Consider the following 17,867-nt stretch of genomic DNA (forward strand, 5'->3'; position numbering starts at 1 on the left):
CAAAACAATATCATGCTTTTAAAACTCACCTCACTGTGATTGATCAATTTGAAGAAGTTCAACAACAGGTTGAAACTGAGTGGAAAACATGGTCGTTGTGGATGTTGTTTCAAAGCCTAACACAATGAAATGGGCCGTGCTTTCTAAGGTGATGATTCATTCAAAACAGCCATATGCATTATCTCTAATACGCATAGGCCTATACAGTGCATTCGGAAAGTATTCAGACCCCTTGACTTTTTCCACATTTTGTTATGTAACAGCCTTATTCTAAAATGGATTAAATTGTATTCCTCATCAATCGACACACAATACACCATAATGACAAAACGAAAAAAGGGTTTTAGAAGTGTTTGCTCATTTATTACAAATAAAAAACAGATACCTTATTTACATACCTAAAGGGGTCCTAAAATTCTAAATTAAATAGCTAAATGATCCATGGTATGACCATCTTAAAAAATTGTCTTTTGCATTTATTTATTTTATTTTACCTTTATTTAACTAGGCAAGTCAGTTAAGAACAAATTCTTATTTACAATGACGGCCTACACCGGCCAAACCCGGACGACGCTGAGCCAATTGTGCGCTGCCATATGGGACTCCCAATCACGGCCGGTTGTGATACAGCCTGGAATCGAACCAGGTGGTCTGTAGTGACGCCTCAAACACTGAGATGCCTTAGACCGCTGCGCCACTCAGGAGCCCAGAGTGCATGACTGCCACAACCCTAGAACAGACACAACTTAGGAAAGGAGTAAGGGATCATGTCATGTGGAGTTAGGGATCATGTCAGCTCTATTCATGAAATCTCTAATTCAGAACCTTGCACCCTCTTCAGCACGACCCTAATATCACAGTCTGTCTCCAGCCCATCTTTCCTCCACTAGACAGACTGACTTTATTGTTCTAACCTGGGTCCAGTCTCCAGTGACATAACACCTTGAATACCCAGAGCCTCAGGATACATTTGAACTGTTGTATTTTAACTGGCTCATGTGGTGGGTTCAACTACCTCTCACAGTTTGGCTGAGGAGAGGTGGAAGGTGAGTGCTGACTGACCAGATTATATAAATTGCTGCTCTTGCCTCTTGAAATATGAGTATGTGTGTATTAGATGTACTTGTGGGGACTCTTTGGTCAGCGCATATGATCTGAAATAAAGATGGCTGTAGATTGATGGTCATGTAAACCAATGGATAAGGCATAGAGTGATTGATAGCTGCTTGGTTACTCATCGAAGTCTGTAGTATCTAGTGTCACCACTGTCACCAGTTTTTCTTCTGGGAAAATAAAACATAACAGCAGATACTGATAATGGTTATTTGTCTCTTGAGGCACACTAAAATCAGACTTGTCTTCTGTATCTGTACACACGAACTCTTGTGTGTGTGGGTGAGACTGCTTGGTCTCTTTGCAACAGTGGCCATTTTAAGGAGTGGCTGCGATCAAGTCACTGTATTCTGGACCATGTAAGATAATGTTTATTATGCAACAGATGTAAACAATTAAGTTATTCAATTATTGAAACGATTGGGCTATAGCAATGGAATGGCAACTGTAATGGAACGAAAAGAGATGTTTCTATGTAGAGAATCAACAAGCCTTAAGGGATTCACAGAAAATCCCTGATATGGTCTGAAGTATTGTATTTTGAAGTTGTTTACAAAAGTTATGAAGTGTGTGAGTCTATGTAGAGCCATGTACCCAACTGTACCTAGACACGTGTAAAATCTTTGTCCTTTAAGTTGGTACATTGGTTGGAATGTTGGTGCTGTTTCTGAGTCCAGAGGCGAGGCAAAGTAAGAACGTAGCTGCATGGTGCCATGCCAATACCCACATGTCAGGATTGTGCCACTTAGCCCTAGATGGATGTGGTTTGAATGGCTGAAGGGAGCTGATTGTGGGACCCGGAGCCATCCATCATAAACCGGTTATTAGGAACTATAGTTACCAAACTGCTTGTTTTGCTCCCTTAACACTAGAACCGCCTGGCCTTTCAGCCTATAAGTACCCACTAGAGAACGTTGCCGGGCGTCCCATTTAGCATATGCATCAGATCAGTGGTGTAAAGTACTTAAGGAAAAATACTTTAAAGTACTAATTAAGTAGTTTTTTGGGGTATCTGTACTTTACTGTTTATATTTTTGACTACTTTTACTTCATTACATTCCTAACTAAAATGATGTACTTTTTACTCAATACATTTTCCCTGACACCCAAAAGTACTCGTTACATTTTGAATGCTTAGCAGGACAGGAAAATGGTCAAATTCATGCACTTATCAAGAGAGCATCCCTGGTCATCCCTACTGCCTCTGATCTGGCGGACTCGCTAAACACACATGCTTCGTTTGTCAATCATTCTGAGTGTCGGAGTGTGCCCCTGGCTATCCTAAATTTAAAAAAACAAGGAAATGGTGCCGTCAGGTTTGCTTAATATAAGGACTTTGAAATTATTTATACTTTTACTTTAAGTATATTTGAGCAATAACATTGACATTTTAAACCAAATACTTTTAGACTTTTACTCAAGTAGTATTTTACTGGGTGACTTTCACATTTACTTGAGTCATTGCTCAAGTATGAAAAATTGGTACTTTTACCACCACTGCATCAGATGCATATCAACCCGCAAGGTGCGCAAACATAAGCACCAACGCTTATGAAAGGATTAATTGCATGAAGAAATATTTGTGCAAATATATCAATTTAAAATAGTCAAGGATATGTTTTGTATAATTTTACAAAGTCCTAGAAAAAATGTAGGCCTATACCCTATTTTCGTTTCCCTTACAGTAAAAACATTACAGTGTAATACATTTGATCAACTTTATTTGTAGATTTGATTAGTAATAGTTATAATAATAACTCTCCTGAGTGGTGCAGTGGTCTAAGGCACTGCATCGCAGTGCTAACTGTGCCACTAGATCCTGGTTCGAATCCAGGCTCTGTCGCAGCCGGCCGTGACCGGGAGACTCATGGGCGGCGCACAATTGGCCCAGCGTCGTCCAGGGTAGGGGAGGGAATGGCCGGCAGGGATGTAGCTCAGTTGATAGAGCATGGCGTTTGCAACGCCAGGGTTGTGGGTTCGATTCCCACGGGGGGCCAGTATAAAAAAAAATATGTATTCACTAACTGTAAGTCGCTCTGGATAAGAGCGTCTGCTAAATGACTAAAATGTAAATGTAAATGTAATAAAGTCCATTTACAGCTTATTTTGACAAATTATAAAGGGAAAAGATGATGATGATGATGATATAACCAGCCAGGTGCACAGATGAAATTATTTGCCATATTCCAAAACAAAAGCAACAGTGCATGAACAATTGTAAAGGATGAATTGTATAAATAAATATTAGTGGATATATATATATTAGGGCTGTCAAAAATAGCGCGTTAACGACGTTAATTAGTTGTTTGCTGTTAATTACGTCAATTTTTTTAACGCATTTCACGCATGCGCAGTGTGACAAATTATTCAGGTCAGGAAAGTGGTTGGGAGCTAGAGGCGAGATGGAGCAAGGTGAGCAAAGTGGGCCTATTGACGGATTCAAATATAAAAAGAATGATGATGGTACAGTTAACAAGTACAAGGTTATTTGCAAGATTTGTAAGGAGTTTCAATTTCACCGGAGCTGTTCAAGCTTGAAGTACCATGTCAACGCCAAACATGCGTTTGCTGGGCCGTCAGATTCAGCAAGTGGTTTGCGCCAGACCACGCTGAATGTTTGCAGGCAATTAACAAAATCAACCTCAGATAATTTGACCAACACAATAGCAAAATGGATTGCAAAGGATTGTAGACCCATTAGCATTGTAGAAGACTCAGGTTTCCTTGATGTTTTGCAAGTGGCGTCTCAAGACTCATTCTATAAGCCACCGTCAAGAGCCACAGTTATGAAGAAAATCCACGAGCTCTATGAAAACGAAAAAGAAAAAAGGAAAGAGGTCTTGGCTCAAGTAAATCATATCGCCCTGACAGGAGACCATTGGACATCAGTGAGTAACAACAATTACCTCGGAGTAACTGCACATTTAATCAGTGACACGTGGGAACTGAAGTCTTTTGCGCTGACTATATTAAAAACTGAGGAGCGTCATTTTGCGGAGGCTTGTAAAGAACAGTTCCTGTCTGTTGCACGTGAGTGGGACATCGTATGCATTTCAGAAAAAAAATGGTTAGGATTCAGGTGTAATTGCAAATAGTGATTAATCATGATTAATCCACTGAAAATTCTGATTAATTTGATTAAAAATTTTAATCATTTGACAGCCCTAATATATATATATACACAGTGGGGAAAAAAAGTATTTAGTCAGCCACCAATTGTGCAAGTTCTCCCACTTAAAAAGATGAGAGAGGCCTGTAATTTTCATCATAGGTACACGTCAACTATGACAGACAAAATGAGGAAAAAAAAATCCAGAAAATCACATTGTAGGATTTTTAATGAATTTATTTGCAAATTATGGTGGAAAATAAGTATTTGGTCAATAACAAAAGTTTCTCAATACTTTGTTATATACCCTTTGTTGGCAATGACACAGGTCAAACGTTTTCTGTAAGTCTTCACAAGGTTTTCACACACTGTTGCTGGTATTTTGGCCCATTCCTCCATGCAGATCTCCTCTAGAGCAGTGATGTTTTGGGGCTGTCGCTGGGCAACACAGACTTTCAACTCCCTCCAAAGATTTTCTATGGGGTTGAGGTCTGGAGACTGGCTAGGCCACTCCAGGACCTTGAAATGCTTCTTACGAAGCCACTCCTTCGTTGCCCGGGCGGTGTGTTTGGGATCATTGTCATGCTGAAAGACCCAGCCACGTTTCATCTTCAATGCCCTTGCTGATGGAAGGAGGTTTTCACTCAAAATCTCACGATACATGGCCCCATTCATTCTTTCCTTTACACGGACCAGTCGTCCTGGTCCCTTTGCAGAAAAACAGCCCCAAAGCATGAAGTTTCCACCCCCATGCTTCACAGTAGGTATGGTGTTCTTTGGATGCAACTCAGCATTCTTTGTCCTCCAAACACGACGAGTTGAGTTTTTACCAAAAGGTTCTATTTTGGTTTCATCTGACCATATGACATTCTCCCAATCCTCTTCTGGATCATCCAAATGCACTCTAGCAAACTTCAGACGGGCCTGGACATGTACTGGCTTAAGCAGGGGGACACGTCTTGCACTGCAGGATTTGAGTCCCTGGCGGCGTAGTGTGTTACTGATGGTAGGCTTTGTAACTTTGGTCCCAGCTCTCTGCAGGTCATTCACTAGGTCCCCCCGTGTGGTTCTGGGATATTTGCTCACCGTTCTTGTGATCATTTTGACCCACGGGGTGAGATCTTGCGTGGAGCCCCAGATCGAGGGAGATTATCAGTGGTCTTGTATGTCTTCCATTTCCTAATAATTGCTCCCACAGTTGATTTCTTCAAACCAAGCTGCTTACCTATTGCAGATTCAGTCTTCCCAGCCTGGTGCAGGTCTACAATTTTGTTTCTGGTGTCCTTTGACAGCTCTTTGGTCTTGGCCATAGTGGAGTTTGGAGTGTGACTGTTTGAGGTTGTGGACAGGTGTCTTTTATACTGATAACAAGTTCAAACAGGTGCCATTAATACAGGTAACAAGTGGAGGACAGAGGAGCCTCTTAAAGAAAAAGTTACAGGTATGTGAGAGCCAGAAATCTTGCTTGTTTGTAGGTGACCAAATACTTATTTTCCACCATAATTTGCAAATAAATTCATTAAAAATCCTACAATGTGATTTTCTGGAATTTTTTTCCTCAATTTGTCTGTCATAGTTGACGTGTACCTATGATGAAAATTACAGGCCTCTCTCATCTTTTTAAGTGGGAGAACTTGCACAATTAGTGGCTGACTAAATACTTTTTTCCCCCACTGTATATATTCATGAGAAGATATAAAAACAGTCATTTGTTGATTGTATCGGACACTGTATTGTGCCCTTATACGAATGCCTTTAGGCATGAATCAATCTCGTCTTCTTTTTATACTTCGGGTCCACAGTCAGCACACAGCTTTGGGGCTTTGTGTGAGCAAGCCCCACAAACAAATCATTTGCACTGCACACAGTTTTCATGGGCCTTGTTTCGTGTGCACCTGCTGCAGGTGTCTCATAATCTCTGAAGCGGTTGTGTGGCATGGTCTCTCAGAAAAAGTCCACCCCATACCTATCAGACAAAAATGACTCCACATCCATGCTCTTTCCACCGTATGCCCCGCGGACATACAAGAGTGCAAAAAATGCTTTGAGTTTATCCATAGACATGTCCCACGTACTGTTTCCTTTTCTGTGCCCATGAGCAACAGTACAATCGCTGGTGTGCTGCAACATCCGCATGTCACAAACTCATCACTCTTTTCAACCCAAACCGTGCCACCCAAACCGTGCCATTCCTCCCAGACTCCTGTTGGGATCACCGTCTCAGTTGGCTCTGTTCTGGTTTCTCTGTGGCGAGGCTCAGGCATTGGAGGCGGAGGCTCGAATTTGATGAAGACTCTTCATCAGCAACGTTGATTTCAAGCTCAATTGCCGATCCAACTCTTTTATTTTCTGCAGAATTTGCAATGCTGTCAGTGCGTCCATTAGTTTGGTTGGGCTTGCCGTTGTGAACTACACACATTGTATGTTGTACTCAGTGTCTGATTTGACTCTCCGAGAGGAAATTATATACAATTTCCAGCCTTTCATTATAAAATAATTAGACTGTCCACAATTCTTCATTACACTATTGTTCTAAATTCAATCATTCAGATCAATCAAATAATCACCTTCTTCACCCTCATCATTCAGTTCATTGAAGTCACATGCACCATTATCAGTTTCTATTTCCCATTCAGCCATTGACGACAGAATAGCTATTTAAATTGTAAGTGTGTTACTAGTTTTTGCTTAGTAGCCAGAGCAATGTTGCCGCGTGAGTGGTCATGTGCTGAATGCATGGACAGCACAGATTCTTGGAAAAAGTTAAAATTTGGAAATAGCTGCACTTCTTGAATTTTGCGCTCTTTCTGATACTATATAGAAATCAAAATATTTTACTTGCATGTGACTCAGAAGTAGGATTTTATAAAGTGATTCAACAGATTATTGTTAATCTCTCAATTACAAGATGCGGCCATCTATTCATGTACAATTTGATAACTGATAGGTCTATTATTGTGATTCAACAGATTATTGTTAATTTAATCTAGTCTATGAAAATGTGTAGTTTCGATGAGCCGGTTGTGCAGGCTGACTGACATCGTTTTTTTAAAGTAAATGAAACATTCCTGTAACAGCTTTTACAAAGTAAAATGTAAATGAGAATGGTATCAACCCGCAAGGCGCGCGGTCAAATTATTAACATGAGCGCCAACGCTGATAAATAGGCATAACACGAACTCATTACAATGTTGTTGTTGGCCTAATTTTAAATTGTATTCTCAATTATCGGCCATTCTATCAATTTGTCATTCATTCAGTGGGCTGGCATCGTTTGCTTCCCTGGATAGAGTCAAGGATATGTTTTGCATTATTTTAAAGTAAAGGCCTACTGCAACATGTAGCATGTTTTTTTCCCTTACAATACATTTCATTAGTAATAGTTATAGTAAATATAACAGTTCCATAACAGCTTCTTTTTACAAAGTAAAACATAAAAGAGAATGGTATCAACCTGCGTGGACAAATTATTTGCTGATAAATAGGCATAACACAAACTCCTTATTACACTATTGTCTTTCTAAATTAAATCAACCTCTTCACCCTCATCATTCAGTTAGGCCTAATTTAAATTCAATTGTGAAGTAAGGTGCAAAATTATCGCCCATTCATCCATTTGTCATTCAGTGAGGCGAGAGAGACGTGTTAGTGCCTGGCTGGGTACCAACGTCCTATAGCACATTGTCTTGGCGGGTTAAATTGGGAATAGGTGTGAAAAAAACCTGGTAAAAAGGCTCAAAATAATTTTCTGTTTGTGATTTCAAAATTCTGACAAATGAGCAGTGTAAAATACAAACATTTAGGAAAAGTCAGGGAAGGAGCAGGACATAGCTTATTTTTTGGGCAGATTTTTTATTTACAAAATCAAACGTCAGTGGCCTATGGCGGTTCTAGTGTTAAAGCCTTTCCATTCCCACTGTTTCAAACCACCATCAGTTAGGCAACTCTGGACACAATTAATTCATCCTAGTGACTGAGCTTCTTTCTTATTATAAATGTTGGTTAAAACGGTTATTACACAAACACACACACACGCATCAATACCTCCTAAATTAATAACATGGTTAGATGACACTTCCAGATGGTAGATTCTATATTAGACATTCCACACCACCACTCCCAGTAGGTTGAAGAGTGATGCCAACCTGGTAATCATGTTGAGTTACGAAGAACACTCTTATTCCAGGGCATGTTGTAACATTCTTCACTAATTTATACGTAGTAAAAGTTGATTCAGCCTTTTTGAACACGTCCCTGTTCTGTTCTTTGTTTGTGTCATGTGAAAAAACAAAACAAACATATTTTCTCTTCCCATGCAGAGATCGTGACATCACACCAGGACGGTAACCGCCCCTGCTGGTTACCAGGGAGCTCCCTGATTCCACCCCTGTGGAGATGGAGCCCCAGGGGCTGCTGGGAGCAGAGGGGGATTATGGGATGTTGGGTCTGCTGGTGCCCAGTCCTCAGAGTGAGGCGGTCACCCATGAGCTGGAGGAGCTGACCCTACAGCCCAGCAACAACCTGCCCCCACTCAACGAACGCAAGAACGGTGAGTGGGGAGGAGAAACACACACGCAAGCACACACTATTGTGATTGACAAATTGTCGCTTTTGGTTTTGAGTTGTGACCATCTGTACTCGCTGCATGTTCTCAGCTGAAAGACATTGAAACAGACTCTGTGGTAATAGTCAGTCAGTCATAAGGAATCAGCTTTCTATCATGCAGGCTAACCATTACTCACACTGCACAGTTGTTGTTCTGGCAGCTCTATGGGTCTGGCTATGGCACTGATGAATGAACACATGATTACTGGGTTGAACAGGGCTTAAGAAATGCCATTCTGTTTGCCAGCTCCTAATGACAGCTTAGATGGCTTAAGGATATCAGTCAGACTGATTTTATATTGGTCACCCTACATAGGAAGTCTGTTTCTCATACATAATGATCAATGATCATTTTGTTTTGCTCCACTGTGATAGATGTGGTTGATTGGTCAGTCACTTGAACAGTGCTATGTTTGAAAAGGCCTTCTCACAAGATGGAACTCAAGTGAACCTGCCATAGTCATGTTTACATTGTCTTTGTTTACAACTGTGATTTGGTCTTTTAACCCTTTACACTCGTACCTGTATATGGGTTGAAAATTGCAGATTTGGGCACTGATAAGCGTGTAAATTGGAACGCAGTGGCTGTACAGTAACATGCTATATATTACATCTGAGCTCAGTCTCTGCGCTTCACAGCGTTGTATGGATTTTGACTGACAGCCATTCTGAACTTGAGCACTGCACGCAACAAGATGTTGACCCCATCCCTCCCCCTAATTGGGCAACTTTTGCAAATGTTTTGTTATCTGAGTGGTAAATGGTTTTAAATTAAGAGGACTCTATGTATTTTGAAAGATGAGACGATGAGGATTATCTTCATTACTACTTTACGGCCGGTATGTACTTCCAAAAACGGGGGTAAAAAAAAAAAGTTTTATTTCAAGGCATTTTTTGGTTGCATGTAACTTTTCATTTAGACCTTGAATAAATATATATACCCACACATCCCATGCACTTCAGACATTGAGCAACTGGGAAACTACATACTGTTGAAAGTTGAATCACAGGGGAGTGGTGAAAGTGTCAAGCATGTCAGACTCCTTGGAATCCTGGCCAGAATCTCTCACCCTCTGAGTTGACCTGGACTGAGTTCAATGAGCCAACCCACAGCTTAGGAAACACTGCTTAGACTGTGTGTGTGTCTGTGTTAGGGCTGGGAATTGCCAGGGACCGCAGGAATATGATATTATCACAATACTTAGGTGTCGATACGATATGTATTGCGACTCACACGATTCGCGATTCTATATCTATTGCGATACAATACTGCGATTTGATCTTCCAAACGTAGTGCTCACTATATGTCTGTTGCAGAGAGATGAGAGAGCATGATAACTATTTTGGATCAGTCATGGAAATAAAAGTGATGAAAACACGTTGGCTCACTATTTAAAAGAAGATTGAGGCCAAGCTATAGGATGAAACGTTTTTGCGCAGGTACAGCCGACTAACGCTACCAACAGTTATTTTCACAAATCGATACTTGGAGTCAAATATCAGTATAATATTGTCCAAAAATAATATTGCGATATGTAACTAGATTTTTTACCCCCCCATCACTAGTCTGTATGTCTGTTTTTGCATGTAAACTTGCTGCCGGTGTGTGTGCGCGCGTATTGATGTGTGCATGCACGTATGTGTGTTCTGTTTCTGTGTGTGTAAACCTGCCTTTTGGGTGTGTGTTTTATCTCCTGTATGTTAACTCAGCCCTACATAAAACAGTGTTTACATATCACTATGACTGGCACAGTCTGGTCAGGGTGTTCCCCAGGGGTCAGTGTGGTTACCACATGGAAATGTGAATCAGCTAAACTAAACAGACCCCAGTGTCACTCAGCTAGTGTTTTTGTGACTTTATTTTCTCCTAAAAGACGCTGTAAGGTGTTAACTTGAACTGGTCCACCTCCTGTCCTGCCTCTTGTTTCTCACTGGTGGGTCGGTTGCTACTGATGAGGACAGGCACAATCCATCGACTGAAGCTTCGATACAAACAGAGTCTAAGAGAGTGTGCAAAGAGCGCAAGAGAGGGGGCAGTGGTTGATCTGCCTACAAGAGAAAAATTGTGAGCGACACAAAGATAAAGAGAGAGGAGGAGTAGTAGTAGTAGTAGAGTAGAGCTTTGAGAGAATATCGAGGCATGGACATCCAGGCAGACTTGGAGTCTGGAGGTTCATCTCTCCTGTAGCTCTCTGTGTCGACTGACAGACTGACTGACAGATAAACATATGGGACAGTAGTTATTCAGTCGCGTGCAGACCTTCCAGAGCCTCCTCAGCTGATATTGACTATGGCTTGCCTGGATGTGGAGACCCACTCACTCTGCAGGGACAGGTTCGGATCAGGTGATTTTCTCTTTCAGCATTCGCTGCACTGCCTGTCTGTCACCGTTGCTTGTTTATCAGTTGGTTGGCACATGGTGCTTGCAACACCATAGTTATGAGTTTAATTTCTGCGTGGGCCACAGAGATGTTATCATTGTATTGTATCATCAGTTACAGACAGTATTGTGTTAGACTGGCGATTCAATGAGGGGAGTGGATTGGAGGTATTTTGTCAGGGTCGGATGAGGTTTCTGTCTGCTCAGAATGACTCAGAGGTCACAGGCTACTGAGCATACTGTTAATGCAATGTGATGGATGTGTCACATAGAGAGGTTTTAGCCACTAAATGGTACAACTCAAAATGCATGTTCTGTTTTCATCTAGTAGACTGTTGTTTTTGTCTGAGTAATCAATTTGGTTTCCTGGTTGCAATAATGTTGTCGTTATTGTAACAGGAAGGAAACACAGAGCTATTATGGTAATCAATAAGCTTGGGTGGCATACCGTATATAACGTATGCCGGGGTATTTGGAAAATGACACAGGATGGTTTTTCAATACTGCCAGGGGTGTTGCCAGTGGTGTTGTCAGTTGTAATGTTGTACCCATTTGTTTGAACTCCACTCTTAGATCTGCTATTGTTAGCTCAAAAGAGGAGCCCACTGTGGTCTGCTCACGCAGTGCTTTTAGTTCAAATGTGAATTCCATAAACTTGAATACCCCCTTGGTTTTCAAATCATAGAGGGCTTGGGCTGTTGCATGATAGCAACTGAAGCCCATGTAAGTCCATTTCTAACATTCCATCATTGGTTACTCTGAGAGTTCCTCATATTGACATTGGCTGCGGCCTTAGGCCCTATGGTGCTAACCTTGGAAAAGTTATTCAAGTAATTTCTTCTCCTTCCTCTATTACTAAAAGGGATTGACCAAATGGTGCTGTTCTGTGCAATCTTATAGCCATACCAACTATATCAATATCAACCATCAGACAGGGCCCGCAACCACCTATTGAATGTAGCTTGTTTGAGTTGGAGTTTCCATGTGACTTTAAAAATCGTAAAGGATTGGGTTGATGCATCTGAACATTAGGAGCTTACTTCCTAAACTAGATTTCATTCAGATCTTGGCTATGCAGACAAATCTGGACATGCTGGTATTGACTGAAACCTGGATCTCTGGGGACATTCTGGACTCTGATATTAATATTGAAGGTTATCGCTTTGGTCAAATCAATTTGCCTTGCCAAAAAATGTGAGTTACTATCTTTTAAGCTGAGAAAATGTGTCCATAACTGTTATAGGAGTCAGCTGTCCTCCCTCGGCTAACCTTTGTGCACTCGCAGAGTTAACTAGTTTGTCTTATTTTACTAAATCAGAAGTTATTATTCTGGGTGTCCTGAATTATGATTGGGAAATGCAGGCTTTGGACAATCTAAAAAACGTGTAATGATCTAAACCTAACCCAGCTGGTGACCTAGCCTACACGGCATAACCCTAAAGATCCTTCAAAGTCAACTCTGATTGATCTTATTTTGACGAATACGCCAGAGAAATGTCTCTTAAGTGACCATTGCCCAGTTGTTTGTGTTATACATGTGAGAATAAAAAAATCGAAGCCTCGTGTCATCACAAAGAAGAACTAAAAAAAAATCTGTGAATTGCCTTTTTTACACTATCTTTATTTTAGTGACCTTGATTGTATTTCAGCTATCCCTGAACCTGATATAGCTTTGAGCCTCTTTGCAGATGTCTTCAATACTATTGGGGATAATCATGCTCCCTTCAAAAAATTAAGGGTTAAAGGTAGATTGAATGCCTGGTACACTCCGGAATTATCAGAAGTCATTCATAAAAGAGATGATGCTTGGGTCAAGGTCAGGAACATGGGCTTAGGCCCAGACTGGCAAGCTTTTAAGAAACTGAGGAATCAAATGATTGTGTAAAAGAAATCAGAAAGGCTAATGATTATTATGTAATGGGTCCTTCAAATTGTAATGGGAACCTGGCTAAATAAAGGAAAACTGTCAAATACCTGAAGGGTTCTACTTCCTCCTCTCTGCCAAATTAATTTAGACACTGGCCTCATTGCCATCATTGATGCATTTAATCACCATTTTATTTATTTGAAAGAACTTCAATGCCAGTTCACAATGATATTGGGCTGGATGCTGATAAGGGAAACTTGCTGAATGATCAGAGAAATGATAGTCTCAGCTTTTCTTTTAGGTTATTTGCAGAAATATAAGTCCTGGATGCTTTGCTAGCAATAGACAAGAAATCCACAGGGGCTGACCAATTGGATCCTGGTCTGCTTAAGTGCGCAGCGCCCATCATTGTTGGCTCAATAACCCACATTTGTTATTTACCATTGTTATCAGGAAATATTCAAAAAGTATGGAAATCAGCTCTTGTGCTGCCACTCCATAAGTGCGGGGATAGTAGTGATCTTAATAATTATTGCCCCATTTCAAGGCTTCCATGTCTAGCTAAGATTCTCGAATTGTTGGTAAATGTACAACTTTGCTCATTTTTATCAGAGAAATTTATTTTGAATGTAAACCAATCAGGGTTTAGTCCTTGGCATAGCACTATTACATCAACCACTTCAGTTGTTAATGATCTTGTCAATGCTTTAGACTCTAAAATGAAATGTGCTGCGTTGTTTGTTTGTTGACTTGTGAAAAGCTTTTGATAATGTTGATCATGCTATTTTATTGAATAAGTTGTCCTCTATAGGCCTGAGCTCTGACGCCTGTTCATGATTTCAAGATTATTTAGTGACCGAACTCAGGCCATCGTGATTGATGGGGTAAAGTCTGAATTTCTTTAAATGCATAAATGTGTACGGGTCGATTTTGGGACCTGTTCTCTTCACTATTTATATAAACACCATTGGTAAATCTGTTAAAAATTGATAAATTAATCTATATGCGGATGATGCTATTGCCCTGACTGTTGATCTGGCTGTGTCAAAACTACAGTCAGATTTCATAGCTATGCAGTAATCCTTTGCTGATTTAAAACTTGTACTTAATGTCGGAAAAATTAAATTAATGTTGTTTTTAAACTCTCGTAATAATGTTTAAAATTAATTACATGTTCACTCAGATGGTTCTCCAATGGAACGTGTTTGCGCATATAAGGACTGTCCCCGACAAAAAAAATCTTGGTTGACCAAAAGTTGTCTGTTTTTTCTACCAATTTATTTTCAAATGTGTTTTTTCCCATATATAGACACACCCTACCCTACAGAGCATTCGGAAAGTATTCAGACCCCTTCCCTTTTTCCACATTTTGTTACGTTACAGCCTTATTCTAAAATTGATTAAATAAAAAAATTCCTCATCAATCTACATACAATACCCCATAATGACAAAGCAAAGACAGGTTTTTTGAAATGTTTGCACATTTATTAAAAGTTAAAAACAGAAATACCTTATTTACATAAGTATTCAGACCCTTTGCTATGAGACTCGAAATTGAGCTCAGGTGCATCCTGTTTCCATCGATCATCCTTGAGATGTTTCTACAACTTGATTGGAATCCACCTGTGGTAAATTCAAATGATTGAACATGATTTGGAAAGGCACACACCTGTCTATATAAGGTTCCACAGTTGACAGTGCATGTTAGAGCAAAAACCAAGCCATGAGGTCGAAACAATTGTCCTTAGAGCTCCGAGACAGTATTGTGTCGAGGCACAGATCTGGGGAAGGGTACCAAAACATTTCTGCAGCATTGAAGGTCCCCAAGAACACAGTGGCCTCCATCATTCTTAAATGGAATAAGTTTGGAACCACCAAGACTCTTCGTAGAGCTGGCCGCCCAGCCAAACTGAGGGCCTTGGTCAGGGAGGTGACCAAGAACCCAATGGTCACTCTGACTGAGCTCCAGAGTTATTCTGTGGAGATGGGAGAACCTTCCAGAAGGACAACCATCTCTGCAGCACTCCACCAATCAGGCCTTTATGGTAGAGTGGCCAGATGGAAGCCACTCCTCAGTAAAAGGCACATGACAGCCCGCTTGGAGTTTGTCAAAGTTTTCTGGTCTGATGAAACCAAGATTGAACTCTTTGGCCTGAATGCCAAGCGTCACGTCTGGAGGAAACCTGGGACCATTCCTACGGTGAAGCATGGTGGTGGCAGCATCATGCTGTGGGAATGTTTTTCAGCGGCAGGGACTGGGAGACTACTCAGGATCAAGTACAAAGAGATCCTTGATGAAAACCTGCTCCAGAGTGCTCAGGACCTCACACTGGGGTGAAGGTTCACCTTCCATCAGGACAACGACCCTAAGCACACAGCCAAGACAACGCAGGAGTTGTTTCGAGACAAGTCTCTGAATGTCCTTGAGTGGCCCAGCCAGAGCCCGGACTTGAACTCGATCGAACATCTCTGGAGAGACCTGAAAATAGCTGTGCAGCGACGCTCCCCATCCAACCTGACAGAGCTTGAGAGGATCTGCAGAGAAGAATGGGAGAAACTACCCAAATACAGGTGTGCTAAGCTTGTAGCGTCATACCCAAGAAGACTCGAGGCTGTAATCGCTGCCAAAGGTGCTTCAACAAAGTACTGAGTAACGGGTCTGAATACTTATGTAAATGTATATATTTCCATTTATTTATTTTTTATAAATGTACAAGAATTTTAAAAAACCTGTTTTTGCTTTGTCATTATGGGGTGTGTAGATTGATGAGGAGAAAAAGCAATTGAATCCATTTTAGAATAAGGCTGTAGCGTAACAAAATGTGCAAAAAGTCAAGGGGTTTGAATACTTCACGAATGCACAGTATGTGCTTTAATGAAATTTAAATATACAGTGGCTTGGGAAAGTATTCAACCCCCTTGGCATTTTTCCTATTTTGTTGCCTTACAACCTGGAATTCAAATTGATTTTTGTGGGGGTTTGTATCATTTGATTTACACAACATGCCTACCACTTTGAAGATCCAAAATATTTTTTTGGGTGAAACAAACAAGAAATAAGACAAAAAAACTACTTTTCACCCCCCATTCTTCAAGGCAAAACTACTCCAGCTCCTTCAAGTTGGATGGGTTCCGCTGGTGTACAGCAATCTTTAAGTCATACCACATATTCTCAATTGGATTGAGGTCTGAGCTTTGACTAGGCCATTCCAAGACATTTTAAATGTTTCCCCTTAAACCACTCGAGTGTTGCTTTTGCAGTATGCTTAGGGTCATTGTCCTGCTGGAAGGTGAACCTCCGTCCCAGTCTCAAATCTCTGCAAGACTGAAATAGGTTTCCCTCAAGAATTTCCCTGTATTTAGCGCCATCCATCATTCCTTCAATTCTGACCTGTTGAAGTCGGAAGTTTACATACACCTTAGCCAAATACATTTAAACTCAGTTTTTCACAATTCCTGACATTTAATCCTAGTAAAAATTACCTGTCTTAGGTCAGTTAGGATCACCACTTTATTTTAAGAATGTGTAATGTCAGAATAATAGTAGAGATAATGATTTATTTCAGCTTTTATTTCTTTCATCACATTCCCAGTGGGTCAGAAGTTTACATGCACTCAATTTTTTATTTGGTAGCATTGCCTTTAAAAATTTTAACACCTGTGCACACTTAGATTGCGCATAGGTGGACTTTATTTAACTAAATATGTGACTTCTGAAGGTCATTTGTTGCACCAGATCTTATTTAGGGGCTTCATAGCAAAGGGGTGAATACATATTAACGCACCACTTTTCCGTTATTTATTTTTTAAGAAATCTTTGTAAACAAGGTATTTTTTTCACTTCCCCTATTTTGTGTATGTCCATTACATGAAATCCAAATAAAAATCCATTTAAATTACATGTTGTAATGCAACAAAATAGGAAAAATGCCAAGGGGGATGAATACTTTTGCAAGGCACTGTATGTAGTCTATTAAGCTTGTCTGAATCTTTGAACATACGGTGATTTAAATAATTAAGACACACAAATTACTCAAGAGTGAGCCAGAGATCAAGGTGACCTTATTCAGAATGAAAAAATCCCGTTCCAGACCCCCCCTCCTCCGACTTCTGCTGGCCTTCGCAGATTCTGCCATTATGCTCCTGAAGTTGCCAGTGATAGGCTAACCCAGGGGTCGGAAACCTTTTGTGTGCCAATTTATCTTACCATTTCTACCTATGTGCGTGCCAGTTATGATTTTCATATGCACATTTCATTTCAGTTATTGAAAAAAATTATTTATCTCAAAATCATTGAAATGTGGTCAAAATTCTATTTAAATCTAAATATAGATTCAAATCTAAAATTAACTTCCATTGCCAACTATGTAAAAATAGCATATATAAAGCCAACAAATAAAAACATTACAGCCTGCAGGTAGAAAATATCCTATAAAACACATTGGCTAAGCATGACCTGTTTGCAAGGAACTTGAAACATTGTATCAACTATCAACTTGGTCCAGCCCGAAGCTTGCGCTAGCAAACTTACAACGTTGTATAAAATATTCTGGGCCCTCAGTTTCCTGCTGCAGTGTGCTCTGGACAGACACAGCTGTAGGCTTTTTGCGCATTCCAAAATTATGGGCATTAGTTTGGCTATAACAGCCTCCACTCTTCTGGGAAGGCTTTCCACTAGATGTTGGAACATTGCTGCGGGGACTAGCTTCCATTCAGCCACAAGAGTATTAGTGAGGTCGGGCACTGATGTTGGGCGATTAGGCCTGGGTCGCAGTCAGTGTTCCAATTAATCC

General features: G+C 40.5%; 1 protein-coding gene across 1 annotated transcript in view; it reads left to right on the plus strand.

The window, feature by feature from the left end:
• LOC121547488 (myocardin-related transcription factor B) overlaps window positions 1-17,867 on the plus strand; it is a 58,210-nt gene that overhangs the window by 14,345 nt on the left and 25,998 nt on the right. The window contains exon 3 of the mRNA XM_041858806.2: window positions 8,542-8,771. Coding sequence (XP_041714740.1) covers window positions 8,618-8,771 — 154 coding nt within the window. The 5' untranslated portion in view covers window positions 8,542-8,617. The remainder of the gene's footprint in view (window positions 1-8,541; window positions 8,772-17,867) is intronic.

Source organism: Coregonus clupeaformis, chromosome 31 (assembly GCF_020615455.1).
Source record: "Coregonus clupeaformis isolate EN_2021a chromosome 31, ASM2061545v1, whole genome shotgun sequence".
NCBI classification, from domain to species: domain Eukaryota; kingdom Metazoa; phylum Chordata; class Actinopteri; order Salmoniformes; family Salmonidae; genus Coregonus; species Coregonus clupeaformis.